At 51.8% G+C, this 24,329-nt stretch overlaps 1 protein-coding gene and 1 pseudogene across 11 annotated transcripts; both read right to left on the bottom strand.

Annotated features, from left to right (window-relative positions):
• LOC140000521 (endogenous retrovirus group V member 2 Env polyprotein-like) overlaps window positions 1–24,329 on the bottom strand; it is a 187,690-nt pseudogene that overhangs the window by 3,715 nt on the left and 159,646 nt on the right.
• On the bottom strand, window positions 1,001–23,475 carry LOC119714884 (dual specificity testis-specific protein kinase 1). 11 transcript variants are annotated; one of them, XM_072030428.1, is made up of 10 exons: window positions 23,037–23,475; window positions 5,159–5,280; window positions 5,004–5,052; window positions 4,718–4,864; window positions 4,461–4,588; window positions 4,099–4,189; window positions 3,583–3,897; window positions 3,335–3,424; window positions 3,039–3,189; window positions 1,001–2,812 (listed from the first exon to the last, which is right to left on the bottom strand). In XM_072030428.1, the coding sequence occupies exons 1-10, from the start codon at window positions 23,250–23,252 to the stop codon at window positions 2,232–2,234; spliced, it is 1,890 nt and encodes a 629-aa protein (XP_071886529.1). In that variant the 5' UTR covers window positions 23,253–23,475; the 3' UTR covers window positions 1,001–2,231. The 11 variants fall into 11 exon arrangements, with proteins under 11 accessions (XP_071886529.1, XP_038027910.1, XP_038027921.1 ...); XM_038171982.2 differs by having other exon boundaries at window positions 3,736–3,897; XM_038171993.2 differs by having other exon boundaries at window positions 3,814–3,897.

Here is a 24,329-nt window from a genome sequence, read left to right as displayed (position 1 = left end):
GGGCTATTCTTGAACCCCTGTGGTAACACTGTCCAAGTAAGCTGAGTTTTTCATCCTCTATTAGGATTTTCCCATTCAAAGGCAAAGAGTTTCTGGCTTTCAGTCACCATGGGCAGGCAGAAAAAGGCATCCTTTCAATCTAGTACCGTGAACCAAACTTGACTGTTTTCTAATTTTGTCAAAAGGTTATAGGGGTTGGCTACTACAGGGTATAAATCTTTTGTGATCCTATTGATGGCTCTTAAGTCCTGGACTATACGATGGGTTCCATCTACCTTTCTAACTGGGCCTATATGGAGTACTATATTCTGACTCACATTCTACTAATAGCCCATATTTAAGAAAGTTATTAATTATTCCTTCCATTCCCCTTCTGTGTTCTACCTTTAGTGAATATTCCTTTTGTCATACCTTGAGAGCATTTTCCTTTAAACCAATTTTTTTTTCAGGTACTCTCCCAGGTACTCCTGTAGCCCAAACTCCCATATACACTTGGTTCAGTTCTTGCTGGTTCCATTATCTATGCATAGTCTTTTACTCCCTTATCTTTGGGGTCGTTAACATACAATTGTGCTAGCTAAGACCTACAGGAATCAACGTCCTTTATCTTGTTCTCTGTCTCAATACTGATTAATTAGTATGTAAACCACTTTGCTTGAATAGCACAGGGCTGTTAAAGGCAGGTGTTTTGGAGGTCCACCACTCCTCTGTCTTGTCCACTGGCTGAACCTACTTTGTAGCAAATAGAGACAGCTTGTCTGCTGTTTGCTTCTGCCTTTACCACCCCGACACAGACTTCAGGACACAAAGCCAACGATCCCAAACCAGAAACTGGAATTTCACTAAAGCTGCCTCAATTGAGGTTGCCACTTCAGAGGCACTGAGCCAGAGCTGACTCACGGTCCCCAGGGGACACAGCCAGACCAAGTCCATGTCACCCTTGGGGTCTGGACTCCCCACCCTTCTCAGTACATTCAAGAGACACATGTGGCAGCCTGGCTTGCTGGGACATTACTTTTTTATTGAACGCTTTAAATAAGCTGGGTATATATTACTAGCAATTATTATTAACATTAATAAAAAATGCAAGAGTTTTACATTCACCAGTGCATTGTGCAGGAGGGAAGAAAGCTGGCTCCCATCCTTGCTAGGCATATCTCCCCTTGTCCCCCTGGCTACCCAGGAGGCACTGGGGGGGGGGGGGGCACAGGGTACTCACTGCTGGTGGGGGGCAACGCAGATGTGTCCCCGCAACCCTGGTGTGGTGTTGGGGCAGGAGGGTGTCCCGCATGCCAGAGGGCTCAACACCCAGGGAAACCCAAGCAGTGGCACCCTCCTGCTGTGCTGCACCCCCCTAACATCACCACTCTGCATGCCCCTGTGGGGGACTAGGAATGTTCCCCACACTTGTGGGGAGGCAGTGGGACATCCCCCCCCATCCCAGGGGGCTGCAAGAGCCCACTGAGGGGTGAGCTCTTGGGGATAGAGGATGGGCCCTGCCGCCTGGGGCAGCAGTGTTATTGCACTACAGCCCAGCCCCACTGGGACCTCTGCAAAAAGCCAGCCTGCTTGGGTGCTGCCTGCAGCCCCCCCCAAGGCCAATCCCATTGGAACAGGCACCTCAGCATTGCCATCATGGCCACCAGGTGAGCAAGGACAGACTCATTGGAGGGGGGAACAGGACACAAAACCCCAGGCTTACAAAGCCACCCCACACACAAGGGGAGCTCCCAGGAGCACCTGGCTGCAGCTGTGGTCTCTAGCACTAGAACTGCACTCCTGGCAGCTTCAGGCTGGGCTCCGCCAGCATCAGCCCCTGGGCTTTCTGGAGGCGGCTGTGGTCGCAGCAGAGGAGGCTCTTGGCTTAGCAGTTGAGGTTCTGGTAGTGGGGAGGGCTGGGCGCAGGCTGGTGGAAAACGGAGGTGAAAGTGAAAGGCCCCAAGCAGCAGCCAGGGCAGTACAGCACCTCATCCAGCTCCAACAGTGCCAGTGCTATGCCCAGGCAGCAAGGCCACGTGTTCCATCTGCTCCAGCGCTGCTGCCGCACAGGGGATGCTGAGCTGGGAGAAGCCACTTTCCAACCTGCTGCCCCCAGCCAGTGGCTTGCTGACCACCACATGGTTGTTGTTGATGAGCAGCCCATTGGGTGCCCATGGCTCCATTTATCAGGGCTGGGCACCTGAGGCTGTCACATGGATGAATTTGCTGGCAGCATGTGCCAGATCACAGACCTACAGCAGCTTGGGGCTGTGGGGGCTGCAGTCCATCTGTTCCCCTGCTGTGGGACCAGGGGGGGAGGCGTGAATCCCACTTCCCAGCTCCCCAGCATCCTCCCGGCTCCACTTCGAGCTGGGGGGCTGGGCAGGCGACTCCACACCCAGTGCCAGGCCCCCATGGCAGGGCAGCTCAGGGGAGGTGGGCAGTGAGTGGCACTTGTGGGGGGCTGCAGCAGGCACCAAGAAGTCACACTGCACTTCTATGGCTGGCTCAGGCGTCATGGGGGAGCAGAGCTGCAGCGAGGCCGGAGGGGGCAGGTCAAAAGTGAACGAGATGACAGACTTGCTGGGCATATCAAAAAGCTTGATCTTCCCCCCCTTCAGGTCCTCACGCTGGGAGAAGGGGTTGATGCGCAGTAGTGTCTCCTTTGTTCTGGCCCTGCCACAGGGCTCAGGCAGCTGTAGCAAGGTGGGCAATTTGGAGGGGAATATGTCGGACTGGCTGCAGGACAGGTGCTGGTCCAGTTGCAGGTGCTGTTTCCCCAACTCATGCAGGAGCAACTGCTTGGCATGGCTGGCTGGCCTCCTGGCTACTCCTGAGCAAGGGCACAGGAGTGTGTGTGTGTGTGTGTGTGTCTGTCTGTCTGTCTGTCTGTCTGTCTCACTGGCGCCCTGGGTGTGCCCAGGCACCATGGGGCAAAACAGGAAGCAGCCCAGGCAGTGAGAAGTGGGGCTGCTTCCTACAAACCTACCCCAGCCTGCTCCCCAATAGCTGGTGGGGTGGTAAAGGGGCATCCCCCCGCCCCCAGGACACCCACATACCGTTGAGCATGGGTGCTGTGCTGGGCACAGGCAGGCTGTCCCTGGTGCTGAAGAGGGGGGCCCCCAAACCCTCGGTGCCTAGCTGGTGCTGCAGGATGCCCTCCAGGCACTGTGTGATTTCCAGGAACGAGGGGCGGGAGGTCGGCTCCATCTGCAGGCAGGATGGGTCCCCATTGAGGGCTGCAGTACACCCCCCAGCCCTTGGGGTGCACCACCTGGAAGCAGCTCCAGTAGGCAGGGAAAGGCAACCCCCGATGGGACACCAGGATTTGGACATCCCCGCGGCAGGGGCTCACACTGCAGCAGTGGAAAGCCATCTGGAGGAAGGCCGCTGGGCAGTCAAGTCCCACCATGGTGTGGAAAGCAGTGACATTCAGGCCAAAATCCTGTGCCAGGGAGATGGGGAAGAGTGAGGCCAGGTGCCACAAGGTGACACGCCATGGTTGCATAAAGGAAGGAGGGACCCTGTGGTAACCCAAGCAGGGGGAAGGTTGCAGGGTGCTGGGACACAGATCCCTCCTGCTCCCTGCCTGAAGGCACCCACCCTCCTCTCTGGGCTGATTCTGGGCTCCAAAGACAGGTTATGGGCAGAGAGCATCCCTCTTGCTGCCAGGAGACATTGGGGATGTGGTATCCCCACCCCAAGATGTGGGGCAGCTCCCCATAGCCTCTGCCACAGGCAGGGAGCTCTGCTCACGTTGGTCCCCCTTGTTTGGTGACATGTCCCCAGGTCCCACCGCGTGTCATCCTTGCTCCCTCTGTCCCAGTGAGTCACCTCGGTGCGGGGCAGGTAGTCAGGGTCCGCGGGGACACGAGCAATGGTCTCACACAGGATGATGCCATATGCAAACACATCAGCCTGCAGAGAGAGGGGAGTCATGGGGGGTCCTGCAGCCCAAGGCGACATGCCTCTGCTTCTGTGAGCTCTCCCTGCAGAGCGGCACTGGGTCCCCACCTCCTCAGCACCCTGGGGATGCCTGTTCCCATCCCTCCATGCCCCTCTGTGTGCCCAGCTGACCCCAGGGCTGCAAACCCTGCAGATGGCCCCATGCAGCATCACCTTCTCATTGTAGATCTCCCCTCGCAGCAACTCGGGCGCCATCCAGTACGGGGAGCCCACCACAGCCAGCGGCTCCTTCTCACTGCCCTCGCTGGGGGACACAGCAGGATGTCAGAGGCCCCCATCCCCCCCCAAACCTCCCTCTCCCTTCCTGCGCCAGCAGTCCTCCATGCACCCCATGACTCATCTCTCCCTGCCACCAGGCAACCCACACCATGCCCTTTCCCCATCCCCAGACGTATTCATCTGTCCCATGGGTCCCCAGCACATGGGAATCACCCCACTGCCCCCATCCCTGCCCTTCTAGCTGGACCCCAAAAGTCCATCCCTCCCCAGCTCCTGCTCCCATCAAGCTGGAACACCTTGCTCCAAAGATGGGGACGGACAGGCAGATGCCACCCATGCACCTGTAGGTGGGGATCTTCTCCGCCAAGCCGAAGTCACCCACCACAGCTGTGTAGCCGTTGGCCTCGCAGCGCACCAGGCAGTTCTGGGGGGACAGGGGGACCCTGTCACACCGCCAGCCCCCACCTCACCAGCCGCCACTCCTGGGATGCCCTGGGCACCGTGCAGCTCCTCAATGTGTATGGGGAAGCTAGGGCAGCAGGATGGACCATACCTTGGAGGTGAGGTCACGGTGGAAGATGCCCTTGGAGTGCAGGTAGTGCAGCCCACGGGCAATGTCGAGGGCCAGCTGGATGCGTGTGGACCAGGAAAGGGGCACAGGGCTGTCCAGCAGCTGCTCCAGGTTGCCGCCGTTGATGTACTGGTGGAACAGCCATTGCCTCACTGCACCCCCCTCTCCATCCCTTAAAGCTGGGTCCCCACCTCTCTTCCCACCCCATGGCACAGCCACCCTGTCCCCATGGAAACCTCCAGACTCACGGCTGCCATCCCGCTCTCACCTCTGTCAGTGCGTGTAGCTGCCCCTGGTGCACGCACACCCCCATGAACCTGCAAGACAGAGAAGGGCTGAACGTGGCCCAGGGGGCGGTGGATAGACGGGACACAAGCCCCAGGAGCTCGTCCAGCCCCCCAGGCTCCGGGGAGTGGGACCTACCTGAGTATGTTGGGGTGTGAGAGGCGGTTCATCAGCTGCACCTCCCGCAGCATGTTGCCCCGGTTGCTTGTCAGCTTGTTCATCTTCAGCACCATGATCTGCCCCGACTGGCGGTGCCGCACCTGCAGGGGGGTACAAGGGAGGGCTCAGTACCCCACACGTGGAGCACCCCAGGGACTGACAGAGTTTGGGGGGGAGGCTCTCCCAGCCCAACAGCACCCCAAAGCCAACCCCACCCTCCCTGAGGCACTCTACTTTTTGTGCTCCCCCCAACATGTGGGTGCGGGACCCGCTGAGTTCGGCACGGGGAAGCAAGTGATCAACTCAATATGAGTGGTAATACAAGCTTCAACTTTATTGCACAGATATCCGTATATTTATACACACAGCGATAATTATGCCTACTGGTCACTATCCTATTGGCTAAGCCTAGAAGTGTTCCTCCTACTTGCGGTTACAGCGTATAAGCTACTTCCTTGTCTTCCCGGGCCTCAGATCCACCCGTTTATCTCTCTCTCAAGGACAGAGTGCTCCTTGCATATTTCACAAGAGTGCTTCTCATCTGGCCTACTCCATAGCTATAAACTCTGTATTTTCTTTGCCTTGCTTGTACAATTCCTCTAGGGACCCGTGCCCTTGCTCTTTGAGCCATTCTTCAACACCAACACATGCCCAGACCCCCAGAGACATGCTGGCAGTTACTGCAAGCCAAAATCTCAGCCCCAGAGGTACAGGACTGGGGCACAGTCAGGTGTGCAGCACAGGCTGGCTTTTTTGGCTCAGCATCACAAGCCCAGCCAGACCCCAAACAGCTGGTGGGGGGTGAGGGCAGAGGGGATGCATCCTGCCCAAATCAGCCCTGCAGGGCACAGCGCTTGGCTGAAGCCATATATTTAGCTGGCTCCAGCCCAATGCTGTTGCATGAACCAGGAGTTGGCCCCCTGCCAGGAACAGCAGCTGGGAAGGCAGTCAAGCCTGGACACCCCTGCCCCCCCCCACCCTGCATGGGGGCAAGGGACAGGCACAGGGGCCCCAGCTCTGGATAGGGGACAATACCGGGGATCCCCTCCTGAGCAAGTGCAGGGGGTGGGATGGGACCCTAGTAGCAGCTGCCCCCCTGGCACACAGGGAGCTGCACACAGAGGCACAGGCATTCCTCAGCACTGCTGTCAGCTCAACACTCTTCTCCTTTTTAGTCAATGCTGGTTGAAGCTGCTGTGCCTGTGCCAGCCCCTGGCCTTCCCCATGCTCCGCCCTGCCCCCCTCCCCCTGGCAAAACACAAAGGGCATCTGCAAAACAACAGGATCCCCAAGCACATGCTGCAGAGATAGGGACAAGAGGGACACGTGCCAGGGATGAGATGTGTTTCACTGACACCCCCAGCCCCACGAGCTCCCGGTGGTGGGCACCAGCATCTGGCACATCCCAGCATGCAGAGCCAGCTCATCCAGCAGGCAGTGCTGCCCTCCCATGTGGCATGGGGCTGGCGGGACCAGCTGGGTCACTCCAGCTTGGCACTAGCAGCTGCCGGGTGCCGACACCTGGCTCAGTCCCATGATGCTGCCTCACACAGGGTTGCCACTCAGCTGCAATTGGAACATCCAGTGGCATGCACTGTGGCACTCCCCAGTTGCCATCCACTGTGGGAAGGGCCGGATCCAGGCCAGCAGCAGTGGGGAGCATCCCCTGGTGGGTGGTGGCTCACTCCAAGTGGCTGAGTTGCACCCACAGCCCAATTCCTCACTAACAAACCTCCTCCCATTGCAATAGCCAAGGTCAGGCCTGAGCACACCATGTGGCGTCTAATGTAATCCTGGAGGATCCTGTAGGAGGGAAGCTCTGGGACCCCTCCGCCCCCGCCACCATGGGATCTCTCCCAGGGATCCCAGTGAGTCCCCCGGCAGTGCAGCCTGGCCTTGGTGCTCAGAGGGTCCCAGCACAGCCCCACCCACAAGCCCACAGGGTCATCTAGCACCCTGAGCTTGCTCATAAGCTGTCCTGCCATCTGTCCTGCCTGCTCCACGGCTGGAGGACACCCCTGGTCATGCAGGAGAAGGGGTGAGGGTCCTCCAGCCTGGCAGGTGGCTTTCCACATGCACTGTCCCCTTCACCCAGCATTGTCAGGGGCTGGCACAATCCCAGCACCTTGAATGCCTTCCAGAAGCAGTGACAGCCCCTAGACGTAGCAAGCCATGGCCTCAGGTGACGCAGGCCCACACTGATGGGGTTTCCATCCCCTTCCTGTCGTGTCTGCCCCCCCCCCCCCCCAATGCCAGCATCGAAGGGAGTGGACAGCAGAGCCTCCCCAGGTAGCATGAGTTCCCCCCTCACCTCTCCACACTCTGGCCTTGTACACAGGAATTCCAGCACATTCCCCGGAGCTGAGCTCAGCCTGGCACTGGGGGAGGCAGCAGCCTACCGATCCCTACCTGGGAGCCAACCCTCACCCTCCGCTGATGCCTCCCAGCACCCTGTGTAGCCCCTGCATCATGCGCCTAGCAGGAGACACCTCACCTGACCTGCAGGTCCCTGCTCCCCATCCCATCTGCTGCCAGTGCCGCCCACATGGGCTGGGGGAAGGGATGGGGCTGGTAGCAGCCCCAGCCTGGGCACAAGGGATATGGGCCCTTTTAACAGCAAAAAACAGAGTTTTGTTTAAAGAGCATGCTAATCAGAGTGAGCAGAAGGCCTGGGTCCTCCCCACAGCTGGCACTCCCATTTAAACGCAGTGCAAAGCTGTATTGGGTCTGGCTGGAATGTTAACTTTCCCAGCAGCAGCCCATACAGTGCCGTACTCTGCAGTTGTAGCTGGAACAGCGGTGTTATCACACCAGTGTTGTGTCTGCTGCTGAGCAGCAGTGGCACAGTATTAGGCCTTTCTCTAACCCTCTTAGGGGGTGGGCAAAAGGTGAGGAGAGAAACATCACTAGGGCAGCTGGCCTAAACCAATCAAAGGGATATTCCATACCATGTGATGTCACACTCAGCAATAAAAGGTGGAAACAGGAAGAAGAGGGGAGGGGTGGGCTCTCGTTTGGAAAGACGTCGGTCCTCCTCTCGAACACCGGCTGCGTGCGTTGAGGCCTTGCTTCAAGGACGTGGTCAATCATCGCTCATTTGTGGGAAGTAGAGAGTAATTTCTTTCCTCTGCACTTCCATATAGCCTTCATTTATTTTGTTTGTTTGTTTTCCTCCCTTCTTTTTATTTTCCTTTTTTCCCCTCCCTTTCCCCTTTCCCTTTTTATTTTCCCCTTAGTTAAATTGTTAGTTCATGGTAGTCTTTATTTAATTATTATAATTATTTCCCTTTAATTAAACTATCCTTATCTCAACCCGTGAGTTGTTCTTTGCTTTACTTCTCCCCCTCCTCATCTAAAGGAGGGGGAGTGAGAGAGCGGTTGTGGGGTTTAGCTGCCCAGTACGGTAAAACCACCACAGTCCTTTTTGGCGCCCAACGTGGGGCTCGAAGGGTTGAGATAACAATAGAATTGATTAAACGCATATAACTAACACGCTTGCTTGCTAGTAACCATGTACATTGCCCTGTTAATAATAATAGCTTTGTTCCTATGTCATGCAATCCGTGTCATATTCTCCTTTCTCCTATATATCCGATCCGACAAAGTGCTACAATCTGTGTTCACTTTTTTTAATTCGCTGTGCTGCCAAGCACTGACCTTGGTTTTAATCTGGAATTCAGGCTCTGCACTGTTATCATTTGGGTCCCATGGAAACTATCTTTCAGAGAATATTCAGAACTACACTGCCTTCCTTTTCTCATCTGGACACCAGTTTATTAATAATATTAAGAATGGTACCTTTCCCTCCTTTCATAGTGGGCTAATTACAACCGTTTGGGAGTATTTTGAAGATCCATCTGTAACCCATGTATTGCTATTTCTAATTCTGAACAACCAGTTTCATTTTCTCTCTAAGATTAGTCGATTGTTTAGAAAACTTACTTGGGAATCTGTCCCGAAACAGTCTTGTGGTGAGTGGCTAGGTGTGTGGGATGATGTTAGCAGATACCTGTCACGAGTGTCTCCTCCAATAGTTTTGAACTTCACCCCTGAGCAAGTGCTAAATCCTAAAAAATTAGTAGAATGTTTGAGAGTTGTATGTCCTGACCCTGATAATGCCGGAGAACGACAGCTTGCAGCATTGTGCTGGGTCCTGGCTTATTCCTATCAAACACTGTTTAACATCATCCAGCAACTTGAAGAGAGGGAGGAAGTCTCTGAATATGATGACCAAGTAACACACGATGTGGCTGACCCAAAAGACCAACCAACTATGGTATCAGTCGCCCCCATAGTCAAGTCAAAAAAATGGAAACGGAGGTCAGCTCGTTTAGTAAGGGAAGAAGGCTCTCCTAAGGAGGAGGAAGAAGGGGAAATGGCAGGCACTTCTAAAGCAGGGCCATCACAAAAACAGCAGGAAGACGAGACAGAAATCATAAAGGAATCAGAAATCACTCGATCCTTATCCCTGAGTGAGATGCGAGAAATACGAAAGGATTATGGTCGACGCCCAGGTGAACACATCCTCACTTGGCTGCTTCGATGCTGGGATGCTGGGGCCAATAGCCTACAATTAGAAGGCAATGAAGCCAAGCAGCTGGGATCCCTCTCTAGAGAAAGGGTAATCGACAAAGTAATCGGGAGAGGAGCACAGGCCCTCAGCCTCTGGAGACGACTCCTGGTGGCTGTGAGAGAAAGATATCCCCATAAGGAAGATATTGTATATCAAATAGGCAAGTGGACCACTATAGATAAAGGTCTCCAGCATCTGCGGGAATTAGCTGTGCGGGAGATGATTTATAGTGATTTGGACAATGCCCAGACACCTCAAGACCCCGATGAAGTCCAGTGCACAACATCCATGTGGCGTAGATTTGTGCGGAGTGCACCACCAGCACATGCCAGTACCCTGGCATCAATTAACTGGGATGAGGGGAGGGGACCAACATTGTATGATATGTCCTGCCAGCTTCAAAAATATGAAGACAATCTCTCTGCTCCGCTACAGTCCAGTGTCTCAGCTGTGGAGAAACTGTCTAAAGGACTTGACAAGCTCGTGGAACGAGTGGAACGAGTATATTCCCCCTCATTTAGACAGAGTGATACTTCAGCCACTAAGAATCAGCATTCGCGCGCTCAAGAGAGAGAGTACCCAAGACGTACACCACGTGGCACCTTGTGGTTTTTTCTGCGTGACCATGGGGAAGATATGAGGAAATGGGATGGTGTACCTACTTCAACCCTAGCTGCTCGGGTACGTGAACTGAAAGGAAATACAGCAGCAAGAAGAGGGGTTCCTAAGAGAAATGCTGCTCCAGTTTCCATGGGGCAGTACCCCAGAGGCAGTAGAAGAGCTGATGTTATTCTTGACCCTGATGAAGAGACCTCTACCTCTCATTTGCAAGAATTAAGTGGCAGACGCTCCAGCCAGGACTAGAGGGGCCCTGCCTCTGGCCAGGTAGAGGAGAGGGATAACCGGATTTATTGGACTGTGTGGATCCGATGGCCTGGAACATCAGAACCACAAGAATACAAAGCTTTAGTGGACACTGGCGCACAATGTACCTTAATGCCATCAGGCTACCAAGGGACAGAACTCACCTGTATCTCCGGAGTGACAGGGGGATCCCAACAACTATCTGTACTGGAAGCTGAAGTGAGTCTAACTGGGAATGAGTGGCAAAAGCATCCCATTGTGACTGGCCCAGAGGCTCCATGTATCCTTGGCATAGACTATCTCAAGAGAGGGTACTTCAAGGATCCAAAAGGATACCGGTGGGCTTTTGGCATAGCTGCTTTGAGCACAGAAAAGATTAGGCAGCTGTCTACCTTGCCTGGCCTTTCAGAAGACCCTTCTGTTGTAGGATTGCTGAAGGTTGAAGAACAACAGGTACCAATTGCTACTACAACGGTGCACCGACGGCAATATCGCACCAACCGAGACTCCCTGATTCCCATCCATGAGTTGATTCACCGACTGGAGAGTCAGGGAGTAATCAGCAAGACTCGCTCACCCTTTAATAGTCCTATATGGCCAGTACGAAAGTCTAATGGCGAGTGGAGGCTAACAGTGGACTACCGCGGCCTGAATGAAGTCACGCCACCACTGAGTGCTGCAGTGCCGGACATGCTGGAACTTCAGTACGAACTAGAGTCAAAGGCAGCCAAGTGGTATGCCACAATTGATATTGCTAATGCATTTTTCTCCATCCCTTTGGCAGCAGCATGCAGGCCGCAGTTTGCTTTCACTTGGAGGGGCATCCAATACACCTGGAATCGGCTGCCCCAGGGGTGGAAACACAGCCCTACCATTTGCCATGGACTGATCCAGTCTGCACTGGAGCAAGGGGGAGCCCCTGAGCACCTTCAGTACATTGACGACATCCTCGTGTGGGGCAACACAGCAGAAGAAGTTTTCGAGAAAGGGAAGAAAATAATCCAAATTCTCCTGAAAGCTGGTTTTGCCATTAAACAGAGCAAGGTCAAGGGGCCTGCACAGGAAATCCAGTTCTTGGGGGTAAAATGGCAGGATGGACGTCGCCATATTCCAATGGATGTGATCAATAAAATAACAGCAATGTCTCCGCCAACTAGCAAAAAAGAAACGCAAGCTTTCCTAGGCCTCGTGGGATTCTGGAGAATGCATGTGCCAGGCTATAGTCAGCTTGTGAATCCTCTATATCGAGTGACTCGAAAGAGAAACTATTTCGAGTGGGGCCCTGAGCAACAACAGGCATTTGAACAACTCAAACAAGAAATAGCTCGTGCAGTAGCCCTTGGGCCTGTCCGTACTGGACCAGCTGTGCAAAATATACTGTACACTGCAGCTGGGGAGCATGGCCTCACCTGGAGCCTTTGGCAGAAAACCCCAGAAGAAACTCGAGGCCGACCTCTGGGCTTCTGGAGTCGGGGCTATCGAGGATCAGAAGCCAATTACACCCCAACTGAAAAAGAAATACTCACAGCATATGAGGGTGTTCGAGCTGCTTCAGAAGTTGTGGGTACAGAGGCACAGCTCCTCTTGGCACCGCGGTTACCTGTGTTACATTGGATGTTCAAAGAGAAAATTCCCACTACACACCATGCAACTGATGCTACATGGAGTAAGTGGATAGCGCTAATTACACAGCGGGCTCGAATGGGAAAACCCAATCGCCCAGGAATCCTGGAAGAGATTATGGACTGGCCGGAAGGTAGAGATTTCGGAGTACCAACAGAAGAGGTAACCCGTGCTGAAGAGGCACCACCATACAATGAGTTGCCAGAGGACAGAAAGCGGTATGCGTTGTTTACTGACGGATCCTGCCGTGTGATAGGGAGTCATCGGAAATGGAAAGCTGCTGTGTGGAATCCCATACGACGAGTTGTGGAGGCCATGGAAGGGGAAGGTGAGTCGAGTCAGTATGCAGAAGTAAAAGCCATACAACTAGCCCTAGATATCGCCGAAAGAGAAAATTGGCCAGTATTGTATCTTTATACTGACTCATGGATGGTGGCAAATGCTCTGTGGGGGTGGCTGCAGCAATGGAAAGAGAACAACTGGCAGCGCAGAGGTAAACCTATCTGGGCTGCTACCCTGTGGCAAGATATTGCTGCCCGGGTAGGAAACCTGGATGTTAAAGTACGTCATGTAGATGCCCACATGCCCAAGAGGCGCGCTACTGTAGAACATCGGAACAACGAAGAAGTGGATCGAGCTTCGAAAATTGAAGTGGCTCAGGTGGACCTAGACTGGGAACGTAAGGGTGAGCTGTTTATAGCTCGATGGGCCCATGAAACATCAGGACATCTGGGGAGGGATGCCACTTACAGATGGGCTCGTGATCAAGGGGTGGACTTGACCATTGAAGCCATCACACAGGTTACCCATGAGTGTGAGACCTGTGCTGCAATCAAGAAAGCCATGAAGGTAAAATCTCCCTGGAACAGGGGGAGATGGCTAGGGTTTCAATATGGTGAGGCCTGGCAAATTGACTATATTGGACCACTTCCAAAAACCCGCCAAGGCAAACGGTACATACTCACCATGGTAGAAGCAACTACTGGGTGGTTGGAAACATACCCTGTAAACCATGCCACGGCCCGAAATACTATCTTGGGCCTGGAAAGACAAGTATTGTGGCGTCATGGTACACCAGAGAGAATTGAGTCTGACAATGGGAGTCATTTTCGAAACAATCTTATTACCTCCTGGGCAAAGAGGCATGGTATTGAGTGGGTATACCACATCCCTTATCACCCACAAGCCTCTGGGAAGGTTGAGAGGTACAATGGACTGTTAAAGACTATGTTACGAGCATTAGGTGCTGGGACATGGAAACAATGGGACACAAATCTACCAGAAGCCACTTGGCTAGTTAACAATAGGGGGTCTGACAGCCGTGCTGGTCCTGCCGAAACAAAACCCCTACACACTGTGAAAGGAGCTAAAGTTCCCGTAGTGCATGTAGGAAGGTGGATGGGGAAGGCAGTGTGGGTTGCTCCTGCCTTGGGAAAAGGCAAACCCACTCGTGGGATTGTCTTCGCCCAAGGACCAGGGTATACCTGGTGGGTCATGCAAAGGAATGGGGATATCAAGTGTGTGCCTCAAGGAGATTTGACACTGAGAGAAAACTAATCTGTAATCTAAGTTATATGTTGTAGGAAGATGCTGTAGGATCAACGACAGGTCAACGTTGCAAGGAGCCGGGCAGTGCAACAAGGACTTGAGCTAAGCTGGTGCTCGCGTCCAGACATCCAACTCCACCTGCCTTGAGTGGCCACTTTGGCAGATGAAGACCTAATCATCAACAGTTCTTATGAACGTTTTCCAAGAAAGACCTATGGAATGAGAAGATACACCTGCCTATCAATCTTGTCCTATTAAATCCTTGTCCTGTTAAAAGACAAGGAATAATGATGAGGATGCTTGTATGCTAAAGTATGGGGATCTGAGTGTGACACAAATGTTATGGAATAAGGGGTGGAGGTTGTATTGGGTCTGGCTGGAATGTTAACTTTCCCAGCAGCAGCCCATACAGTGCCGTACTCTGCAGTTGTAGCTGGAACAGCGGTGTTATCACACCAGTGTTGTGTCTGCTGCTGAGCAGCAGTGGCACAGTATTAGGCCTTTCTCTAACCCTCTTAGGGGGTGGGCAAAAGGTGAGGAGAGAAACATCACTAGGGCAGCTGGCCTAAACCAATCAAAGGGATATTCCATACCATGTGATGTCACACTCAGCAATAAAAGGTGGAAACAGGAAGAAGAGGGGAGGGGTGGGCTCTCGTTTGGAAGACGTCGGTCCTCCTCTCGAACACCGGCTGCGTGCGTTGAGGCCTTGCTTCAAGGACGTGGTCAATCATCGCTCATTTGTGGGAAGTAGAGAGTAATTTCTTTCCTCTGCACTTCCATATAGCCTTCATTTATTTTGTTTGTTTGTTTTCCTCCCTTCTTTTTATTTTCCTTTTTTCCCCTCCCTTTCCCCTTTCCCTTTTTATTTTCCCCTTAGTTAAATTGTTAGTTCATGGTAGTCTTTATTTAATTATTATAATTATTTCCCTTTAATTAAACTATCCTTATCTCAACCCGTGAGTTGTTCTTTGCTTTACTTCTCCCCCTCCTCATCTAAAGGAGGGGGAGTGAGAGAGCGGTTGTGGGGTTTAGCTGCCCAGTACGGTAAAACCACCACAAAAGCCCCCAGAGGGGCTCGGTACCCCCCCTCCCCTCCCCCAGCATTCCTCCAGTGTCCCAGCCCAGAGCTGTCTCGCAGGGGCAGCATCCTGCACCCCTGCTCCCCATTGGACAGCATGGGAAGGTGCTGAGGGCAGGTAAAGGAACACACAATGCCACAGACAACTCCATAGCAGCTGTGCCTAAGCTCCCAGGTATCCCAGTAGTGCAACAGGTCTTCTACTGGGCAGGACTGGAAAAGCTGCTCATCATGCAGAAAAGGCGGATCATTCAAGAAAAACTGAATTGCTGCTCCTGGGCCTGCCTCAGCAAATTTGCTTCCTCCCTGCCTGCCCCTTCCCCATGGAAAATGAGACTGTTAAGTTATGGAACTTAAAGGATTGTTTGTTACCTATCCAGATTGTATGTATGTATAGGCATACTCGGGTTATTATGTAAAGCAGTGTTCTGTATACATTTATTTATAATGTTTGATGTTCGTGTGTGCGTGTTGGTTGAGCATAGACTCCCCGCACACCCAGCGCTGTTTAATTGCCTTTTATAGCTTTTATAACGTTAAAAAAATATTTGTTTTATAAATATTACAAAATTCAGATTGAATTGAGACCTCATTTATAACACATATGTACAATCAGGAAAGGTAACAAATAATTTTTTAAGTTCCATGACTTAACAGTCTCCATTTTCCATTCCTTTTGAACAATATGTCTTGCTTTAAGTTGTCAAGCAACTCGGTCTTCAGGCCTTATGTATCCCGTTCTTCCCGGATTGAAGAAAAGCATATCCATCTCCTTTTCAAGGCCAATAGGTCCTGGGTCAAAAGGCACATTCAGGTCAGCAGGGGGCAGAACAGCAAAAGCCTTCGATGGCTGTAGCAGCAGAGGGACCCATGGCGTAGGAGTCGGATCAGTAAAGGAGGCAGGCAGGGCTTTTTTTCCAGCATTGAGACCACTTGAGGCAACCAAGGGAGCCGCCAGGAACCAGCAGCCCTCGCGAGGATGTGAGAAACACTCAGTAGCTAATAACATAGGCTCAGGCAAGGATCTCAGTGAACTAGCAATTTTATTCGCGATTGCAATGGTGGGTGTCCCACAAGCAGGAGCTCACCTTCTAGTCACATTGTACAGTTTATTTACTTTATTTCTCGAAGACCAGGACCATCCCCTGTTTCCCCATTACCTGGGGAGTCCAGGTTCACAACATATCCGATGCTTCACAGACAATACATGGCTTTCAGTTACTGGCCTATTAAATTTCAAATTTCTTTTGACTTTTTTACTCTGTGAGGTGGTAATGTTTCTTCAGTTAGCTGACTTGACACTGTGATTTTCACCTAATTGCACTAAGGAGTCTGGTTGTTGGCATTTTACAAGGTTGTCTCTTAAGCTTTATTATCACTGCACACATATCTCAATACCACATTCCTTACCTTTAAACAATGTAACTCTGCAAAAACAACATTTTTGTTCCCACAAGGGAGGCTGATGAGGTGTAGGCAGAGCCAGCAACATCAGCGGTGGTGAAGCCAGGGATAGAAGAATGGGGGCTTGTTGCAGGAAGAACGGCCGAAGACATGACACACACCAACATGGTCAGATCATGCTCCCTCTTTATTACCCGAATAGCCTGACTTTTATAGCAAATTTAATAGAGGCAGATAGTGTCTCACACAAGACTATTGGTCAAAAGCACTCAGACAAACCACTGCAAGAAAACAACCCCACCTGCAAGAAAACAACCCCCTTGTGATTAGCAGTCACGTAGATCCCGTCCTTGAAGCCAGCTGCTGGCAACAATATTTTTTAATTCCGCAAACGGCGATATGGGAACACTGTAATGGGAACTTCTTGTAGTCGTCCTGGTAGTTTGGATTGCTCAGCTGAAGAAAGTCATGGCCTCCTTGCTGTTTCAAAAATCCCTCAACAATTCCCCCTTTTTCTTTTTGAGCAAACCAAGCCCGATGTAACAGTTTTGCAAGTAACCCTTTAACCACATTTATTACAATACAACACGCAATGATGATTATAAATCCCTCTTTGATTAATCCCAGCAACCATCTATGCATCATTTCAAACAAATCAGTGAGCGATTGATCGAAAAGATTAATATCATATTGAATCTTTCTCATGTGCTCTTTCTGGAAAGTAATGGATTTGTGAATTGACTCATTATGATAAAAAAGGTTTAAACAGCACATTCCCTCAAAGTCCTCACACTCATGCCCTTGAGCCAAAAGCAAGAAGTCAACAGTAGCTCGATCCTGTAAAAGCGCATGTCGCAGACTATTTTGATCTGGTAACATCTCCTCAAGTATTTCTGTCGTGGCATTGGCTTGCTTCTGGGCCCAGCATACCAATTTTTCTAAATTATTGTGTGGCCGCAGATTAAGTTGTTATTTTCTAAATTATTATGTGTGGCCTGGCACAAAAATTGCCAATGCTACTCTAGCCGCAACGCCAAGCAATTCAACATTATCATTGCAATCAGGTGTGAGCAATGCCCATTTATGTCTGGTGATCTTACACAACTGTAACAAGCTAGGAGCAAATATAGTAAGTTTACCTAAGTAACATGGACCTCCAATAGCATTCGCAGGGATACCTTGCCAGGCCCTATCCTCGCAAATCAGAAAAACATCAGGAGGTAAGGCCATAGCTGTATGATTGTTCCAAACGCTATAGTTGTTACCCCTAGTCTCCGCACCATAAGCCCCTAAACCCTGCCTAGCAGTGTCATTGTAATCACAGGTGTTACTTGTATTTCTGTATCCATATGGCCCTTTCCAAGTTCCTGTAGCAGGATCTCGGTAATTCACTCTTATTTGTGGTATATTTATTGTTTGAAAATGAATACTCACAGGAGGGTCTTCTCGGTCACCAGTCAAACATAAATGATTCAAGACAAACAGCACCTTGGACAACGGCTCATTGATGTCCTTGATTTCTTTTAATCTCGCTAATTGTTCCTTCAAAACCTGATGTGATTGTTCGACAATCGCTTGGCCCGTGGGAGAGTATGGAACACCTGTGATATGCTTTACTCCCCACATTTTCATAAATGTTCTAATCTTTTTGCTGACATATCCTGGGCCACTGTCTGTCTTGATCTGCTGTGGCACTCCCATAATGGTAAAACACCCCGTGAGATGTCTGCACACATGGAAGTGGTCACTGCACCGAACCTGACTGAATTTAAGAAGAGATTGGACTGTGCACTTAGTCACATGGTCTGAACTTGGGTAGACCTGTGCGGTGTCAAGAGTTGGACTTGATGATCCTTAAGGGTCCCTTCCAACTCAGGATATTCTATGATTCTATGATTCTATAAGTGCTTTTTCTCCCCCCTGCGCCGTTGCCCATATGAATCTTGAAAAGGTATCAATACCCACATGCACATATCTTTTAGTACCAAATTCCGGTACATGCATTACATCCATTTGCCATACCTCAAGTGCCTTAACACCCCGTGGATTAATACCCAAACCTAACCTTGGTCCATGATGACTACAGGAAGGGCGCACTTTTACTATTCCTTTCGCCTCTGTCCAAGTAAATCCAAGCATTCTCCAAAGACCCTTTGCATTCTGATGTAAAATTTCGTGCAACACTCGCGCATGTGCAAAATCACTCTCAGGCCCCTTTGTGACTATAGTCACCAACTTGTCTGCTTGTGAATTACCTTCTGTTAACCCAATCGAGACCTGATGACTACGGATATGGATAACACAGTAAGGTGCAGTTCTCCCTTGAATGGCGTCTCGCAGCTGCAGAAATAATCTGTCCCTCTTAGTGTGTCGTATCAAGGCATTCTCTATCTGGTTTACCACGTTGACAACATACAGAGAGCCTGAGACGATATTAATCAGCTCATGCATCCAGCATTGACAAGCCCAAACAACTGCAGACAATGCCAATGTTTGTAATGAATCCCCTGTCTCCCCCGGAATTATGTATTTCTCTCAACTTCTGTTCTTGTACCACAAACACACAGCCTTCCTACTTGCCTCACCTGCATCAGTGTATACAATGTGACCCACCACTGGTTGGGATGAAAGCCATGGTACTATCTGCCATTTATATGGTCTTATAACTTGCCAGAGAGGCCCCTTTGGAGTTCAGGAATGTACCAATCCTGGGTAACCTAACACAGCTTCTTGTAGTGGTATGGATTGCTGTAAACACCATTTCAAATGTTCCTAAGTCATCGGCAGACTAATATCTCCTGGTTCCTGCCCGCTGATCTCAATCCTCTGAGAGCAACTCTTACGTACTAACTCTGCGATAGCTTCTGCCCGTGTTTGAACAATTGTTTTTGGCTGAATCGGTAGGAAAATCCATTCCAAAATTCGAAAATGCTGCCCTATCATTCCACCCTTGCTATCTCCTGTTTCATTTATGCCATTCCTATTCCCAGTGCTGTTAATGTCAGTGGCATCCTCCTGATACCGTTAATGTCTTTTTGTCCAGGATGCAGCCAAAGGGCTGCATCCTGGAGCCAGCATCTCCATGAGGACAGTGATGTCCAGGCACAGCCCCCGGGGGGGGTGAAGCTAGGATGCTGCCTGCAGCCTCCATGCCTGCTGTGGATGGCACATGGAGAAGCAAGCAAGGGATCTGGGGAGGAGATGCAACAGTGGTTTAAAGGATGGAAAAAATGTCTGACACAGACACACCAGACTCAATCTGCTCCATCTATCAGAGAGATGGAGAAGCAGCTTGCTGCAATGTCCACACACCCTAGAGAATTAATTTCTTTTTCGCCCCTTACTCTCCACCTTTTCTTTTTGCCACTGACCTAGCACTGCAAACGGATGAGGCACATCTCCTTACTAGTAAGGAGAGTGCAACTTCTGCTATACGTCTGCAAGCAGCGCCAGATGCAAGCTTAGAAACTATTTGTGAAAGAGCCTGCTGTTGCCCATTTGTTAATTTAACCTCCTGCTCTACGCTTTTTCCTCGCAATAAAGGTAATAATATAGCTAAGTCGTCATTAGTGATCTCTACAATGTGCCAAACCCACTGAATATTACCCAGGAACATTTGTACATCTGTCAAATTATGTAACACTGTATATATATCAACTGTCTGCGGAGGAATGGTAGAGTCTGATACAACATTGCATCCCGTGTCTCTCTGCGACCCTATTCCGCGTCTCTCCGCGACACTACTCTGCATCTCACCATGACTCTACTCCACGTCTCCCTTTCTTTTTTCTTTTTTTTTTTTTTTGTCCATTATATTCGGCATCAATTATCCTCGGCAAAACAAACAATCTGGTCAAAGATGTACTTGATTGTCCTAACAGCAATACACTACAGTCATTCCCAATTGGTCCTTTGACGTTCAATGGAATTTTATTAACGTGAGTACCCCACAAAGTGGCATCTGTTACTGTGGAGACATCCACTCTGGCACTCCCTCTGGTTCTTGCTGAGAGGGTGTCCACAGTGGTAACCGTGGCAGTGGGGCTGCAGCTCAGAGTCCTGCTCCACCGTGGTACTCCATGGGCTGCAGGGGAACAGCCTGCTCTGGCTCAAACAACGTCGCTTATTGGCTTGGCTCTGGTCAGTACCGGGGCCCTTACCTAACATGGGGCAGCTTCTAGGTTCTTCTCACAGGAGCCACACCTATGGCCCCCTGCTACCAAAAGCTTGCCATGTAAACCCACTACATTCCACCCCTCACCTTTCTGAAAAGCATATTTAAGAATAATGACAATATACTCTTTAGAATTATCACAATGTTCACAAACTTCACTTCCATCAAAAAGAAAAGGAATTCCCCACACCAAAATAAACATAACATCATCACAACACCAACGAGGTGGACAATTTACACACACACCACCTCGTCCCTTCACCACACTAATATGAAACATATTCCTTACAATTGCTGCTTTCTTAAATTCTTCACAACTAATACATTCATAAAAAAAATCCAGTCCATGTGTTGCCCATTACTTCTCTTGACTATCATCCTTATCTCAATTTCCTTGAGCCCCACGTTGGGCGAGTAAAAAACAATAAGTTTTCATGGATTTGGTGTAGGAGATGTGAAGAAACCAATCTTTCGGCAATACTGGACAACAAATGGCACAGAAACTATAGTAATGCTGATTGTACTGGAGCAAACAATTTATGAATAGCATATGCCAACACAAATGTGCCTGTACCAGCAGCCCTTTTAGATTGTAGCAATGATTCACTGAGACCAAGTTTGTAGAGAACTGCAATCATATTGTGAAATGTGTTCATCTGATTCGTGTCAATATGGAACAATGCTAGGGCCGCATGGTATGATGAATGTGACCTTCTGTCTTACATACCCTTGTATAACCACAAGTCTAAGAAAAACAGAGTGGTTAATGTATATAGTTCTTGCATCTTGCAAAGGAATGTTTTAGCAATTCGTGTCAATAGAGAGCTTGAAGGGGAATATATTTGTAGGCTTTTCCTTGAAGTCTCTGATATCTGGGGGGTTTCAGAATACCTGCTAACTATTATGACTATTGCATGGGACACTATGCAAGTCTCTGATATCTGGCCAGGAGATTAAGGAGAAGGGGAAAGCTGAAGAACAACTAGAAGACAAAGCTTGCAGGGGACGTTGCACAAGTCTCTGACATACAGCCAAGTTGGACAAAGGAGAAGGACAAGAGGGAGGAAGACTATGAGCCTTCAGCATGAAAGACCCCCAGAGACCCCCAGAGGGACCACCAGAGCCTGATACGCATGCTCCAGTAGGAGGGTTTGGATTCCGGAAACTAATTATGATAACCCTGGCTGTGCTGGCACCCACTGCCCTGCCTGCCCCTGGGCCAGCTGTGTGCCAGGGCATGGGGATGGAGGTTCAGGTCCCCTCCTCACCCCCCTTCACCCACCCAACCACTACAACTGAAATGAGTCAGGACCTGGTGTCTGTATGGAAGAAGGAGCTGCAAGCACCCACGGCCACAGAAAGTGCTGTGGGAACAAGGGAGGTGGGAGAAAAGGGGATCCTGTGCTGCCCTGACAAGCTGCATCCTCCTCACGAGCCTCACCAGCCCCAAACCCCAAGCTCAGAGGCTGGGCCTGCTCCACCATCCTGCTGAGATCTTGGCCTCAACCCACCATGCAGCACATAACCCCATCTGGCCTCCTCCTGACCCTGCCTCCCACTGCTGCCTGCTCTAGGCTCCAGCCCCAGCCCCTCTGCAGGCATGGCCCCACCGGGGGAAGCAGTGCTGGAGCACAAGGAGCACACTGTGGCTCCTGGGGGGGAGGGTGAGCCAGGGGAGCAGGGACGGTGAACAAGGAGACACCTTAGCCTAGCAGAGACAGGGCAGCATCCATTATTAAAGAGTTGTATCCACACCTGGCATTATTAAATCCCTCTGCTCCCAGGTGCCGCCACATGCTTCCAGCCAGGAATCGATAACAGGAGCCCAGACAATGGAGAGGCCATGGCCTCGTGGGAGCAACCATGAATGCGTGTTCCCCCTGCGTCCCCACCCTGGATCCCTGGATCCCCCCTCCCCACATGCTGCTCCTTCAACAGGCAGGATCCCAGTGATGGCAGCGGGGTCCTGGCAGGGCAGAGCTGCTCTCGAAGCTGCTCCAAGTGTAAGGGCAGCACTTGCCCAGTGGTTTACAGCATGCTGAGTGATGACACCGAGGACAAAAACAACACGCACGTGCACTTCCCCTCAGCTGGGACACAGCGGCAGTAGGTGGGTGCCACTGCTAGGACCCCAACCTGTGCATAACCACATGAAAAGCGTCCCTGCTCTGGCAGGCTGTGCCCGCCCACCCTGAGCATCAGATGGCTGTAGCATGAAGGCAGCTGCGGGGTGACAGCCGGGGAGGCTCTGCAGTATCACCCCACTCCTACCCCTCTCACTTTCAGCGAGCTCCCTGTGTACCTAACTGGGGATTGCCCTGGAGCGGCTGCACCTCCTGCCACCAGCACACCTGGACCCCACAGCGGGCTCTGGGCATCCCCCAGGGGCTGTCTCCCCCGGTAACCCCAGTGCAGAACAGATCTGCCGCTACCCTCCACCCTCCGATGGAGGGACAACAGCAGCGGCGGCTGCCGGGCTCCCCAAGCACCTCCACCAGACCCCCCCCCACTAAACCCCATCGCGGCAGTACAGGGGACGCCCGGACCCCTCCCCAAAGACCCCCGGCGAGCCCCCGGGGGCGGCGCATACCTTGAAGACCTCAGAGAAGAAGCCGGCCCCGATCTTCTCGCAGTAGAAATCGTCGATGCGCGCCAGGGTGGAGACTGCGCTGCGCAGCGCCTGATACGAGGAAGGCCGCAGCCTCCCGCAGCCCGGCCACGGCCCCGCCGCCTCCCCCTCGTCTTCCTCGACCCGTTTCCCCCTCAGTGCCAGCCCAGGCCTTCGCGGCTGCTTCTCCCGCTCCATATCGGCTCCACCGAGCACCCCTAGCGCCGTTCACATCCCCCCGAAGCACGGCGCTGGGGGAGCTCCGCCGCCACCCGGTCCGGCTTAACCCAACGCTGCTAATGACAGAGACAAGGAGCCGGTGGGGTGCGTGGTGCTCATAGCCCAGTAGCAAAACCCCAACCCCCGCCACGACACAGCGCTGCGCCTCTGCCGCCCCGAACGCAGGCGCAGGCGAGGCGGAGCCGGGGCGGGTTCAGCCCTTAACTCCTTGGCGGCCGCCGGAATGGGCTCTGGTCCCTGCTTTACAGCCAACCAGGATCGGATAGAGGCAGGGGGGTGTTGTGGGGGGCATTTGCCTCTCCTTGCGTGCCCACCCTTGCCCGACTGGTGCCCCTGAGGAAGTGGGAAGCGCAGCTAGAACGCCCCGTGTCTCTTGCACTCTGCCACGTTTCTCTTTTTCCCGAGCTCCCTAATGTCTCCCCATTTTCCTCCTTGCTGCTCCTGTCACAGGCCTTTTTCCTGCTCTGCGGGTGATCTGCCCCGTTCTTCCTGCCGCGGGGCCTGCCTGTGCTCCATTCCACACGCCTTGTACTCACCCACCTACCTGCCTGCCTCAGCCCTTCCCGGGATGCTGTCCCACTGCTGCCAACCCTGTTGGGAAAGGCAGTCCCATGGAGTGTCTCCCAGCATGGCATTTTTGGCCAGTGCTTGGCTCCAGGTACAACAAACACAGCACAGACCAAGAGCCCTGGGTTTTATCCCAGGAGGGGAGGACAACTTAGAGCAAGGGACCCGAGCTTCTGATTTCTTTGCAGCAGGAGCAGCTCATCGGTGGTGGAGGGAGCTGCTTAGAGGAGCAAAGCCAGCTCAGGTGGGGCCAGGCCTCCCCATCTCTGCCCTTCCCTTGAGCACACACGAGCAGCAGCCCCAGCAGAGCCAAAGCAGAGATGGGGAGGCCTGGCAAGGCATCTTACAGAGGGAAGCTCACAGGACCACACCTGTTCCAGGCTCCTGCTGCTTACAAGTGGCTGAGTTCACATCCAATTAAGCTGTAACAGATAAATGAAAGCTCCGGAGACGGTCCTGACTGTGGAA

This window comes from Anas platyrhynchos, chromosome W, assembly GCF_047663525.1.
Source record: "Anas platyrhynchos isolate ZD024472 breed Pekin duck chromosome W, IASCAAS_PekinDuck_T2T, whole genome shotgun sequence".
NCBI classification, from domain to species: Eukaryota; Metazoa; Chordata; class Aves; order Anseriformes; family Anatidae; genus Anas; species Anas platyrhynchos.
This window is presented reverse-complemented; position numbering and strand designations above follow the sequence as displayed.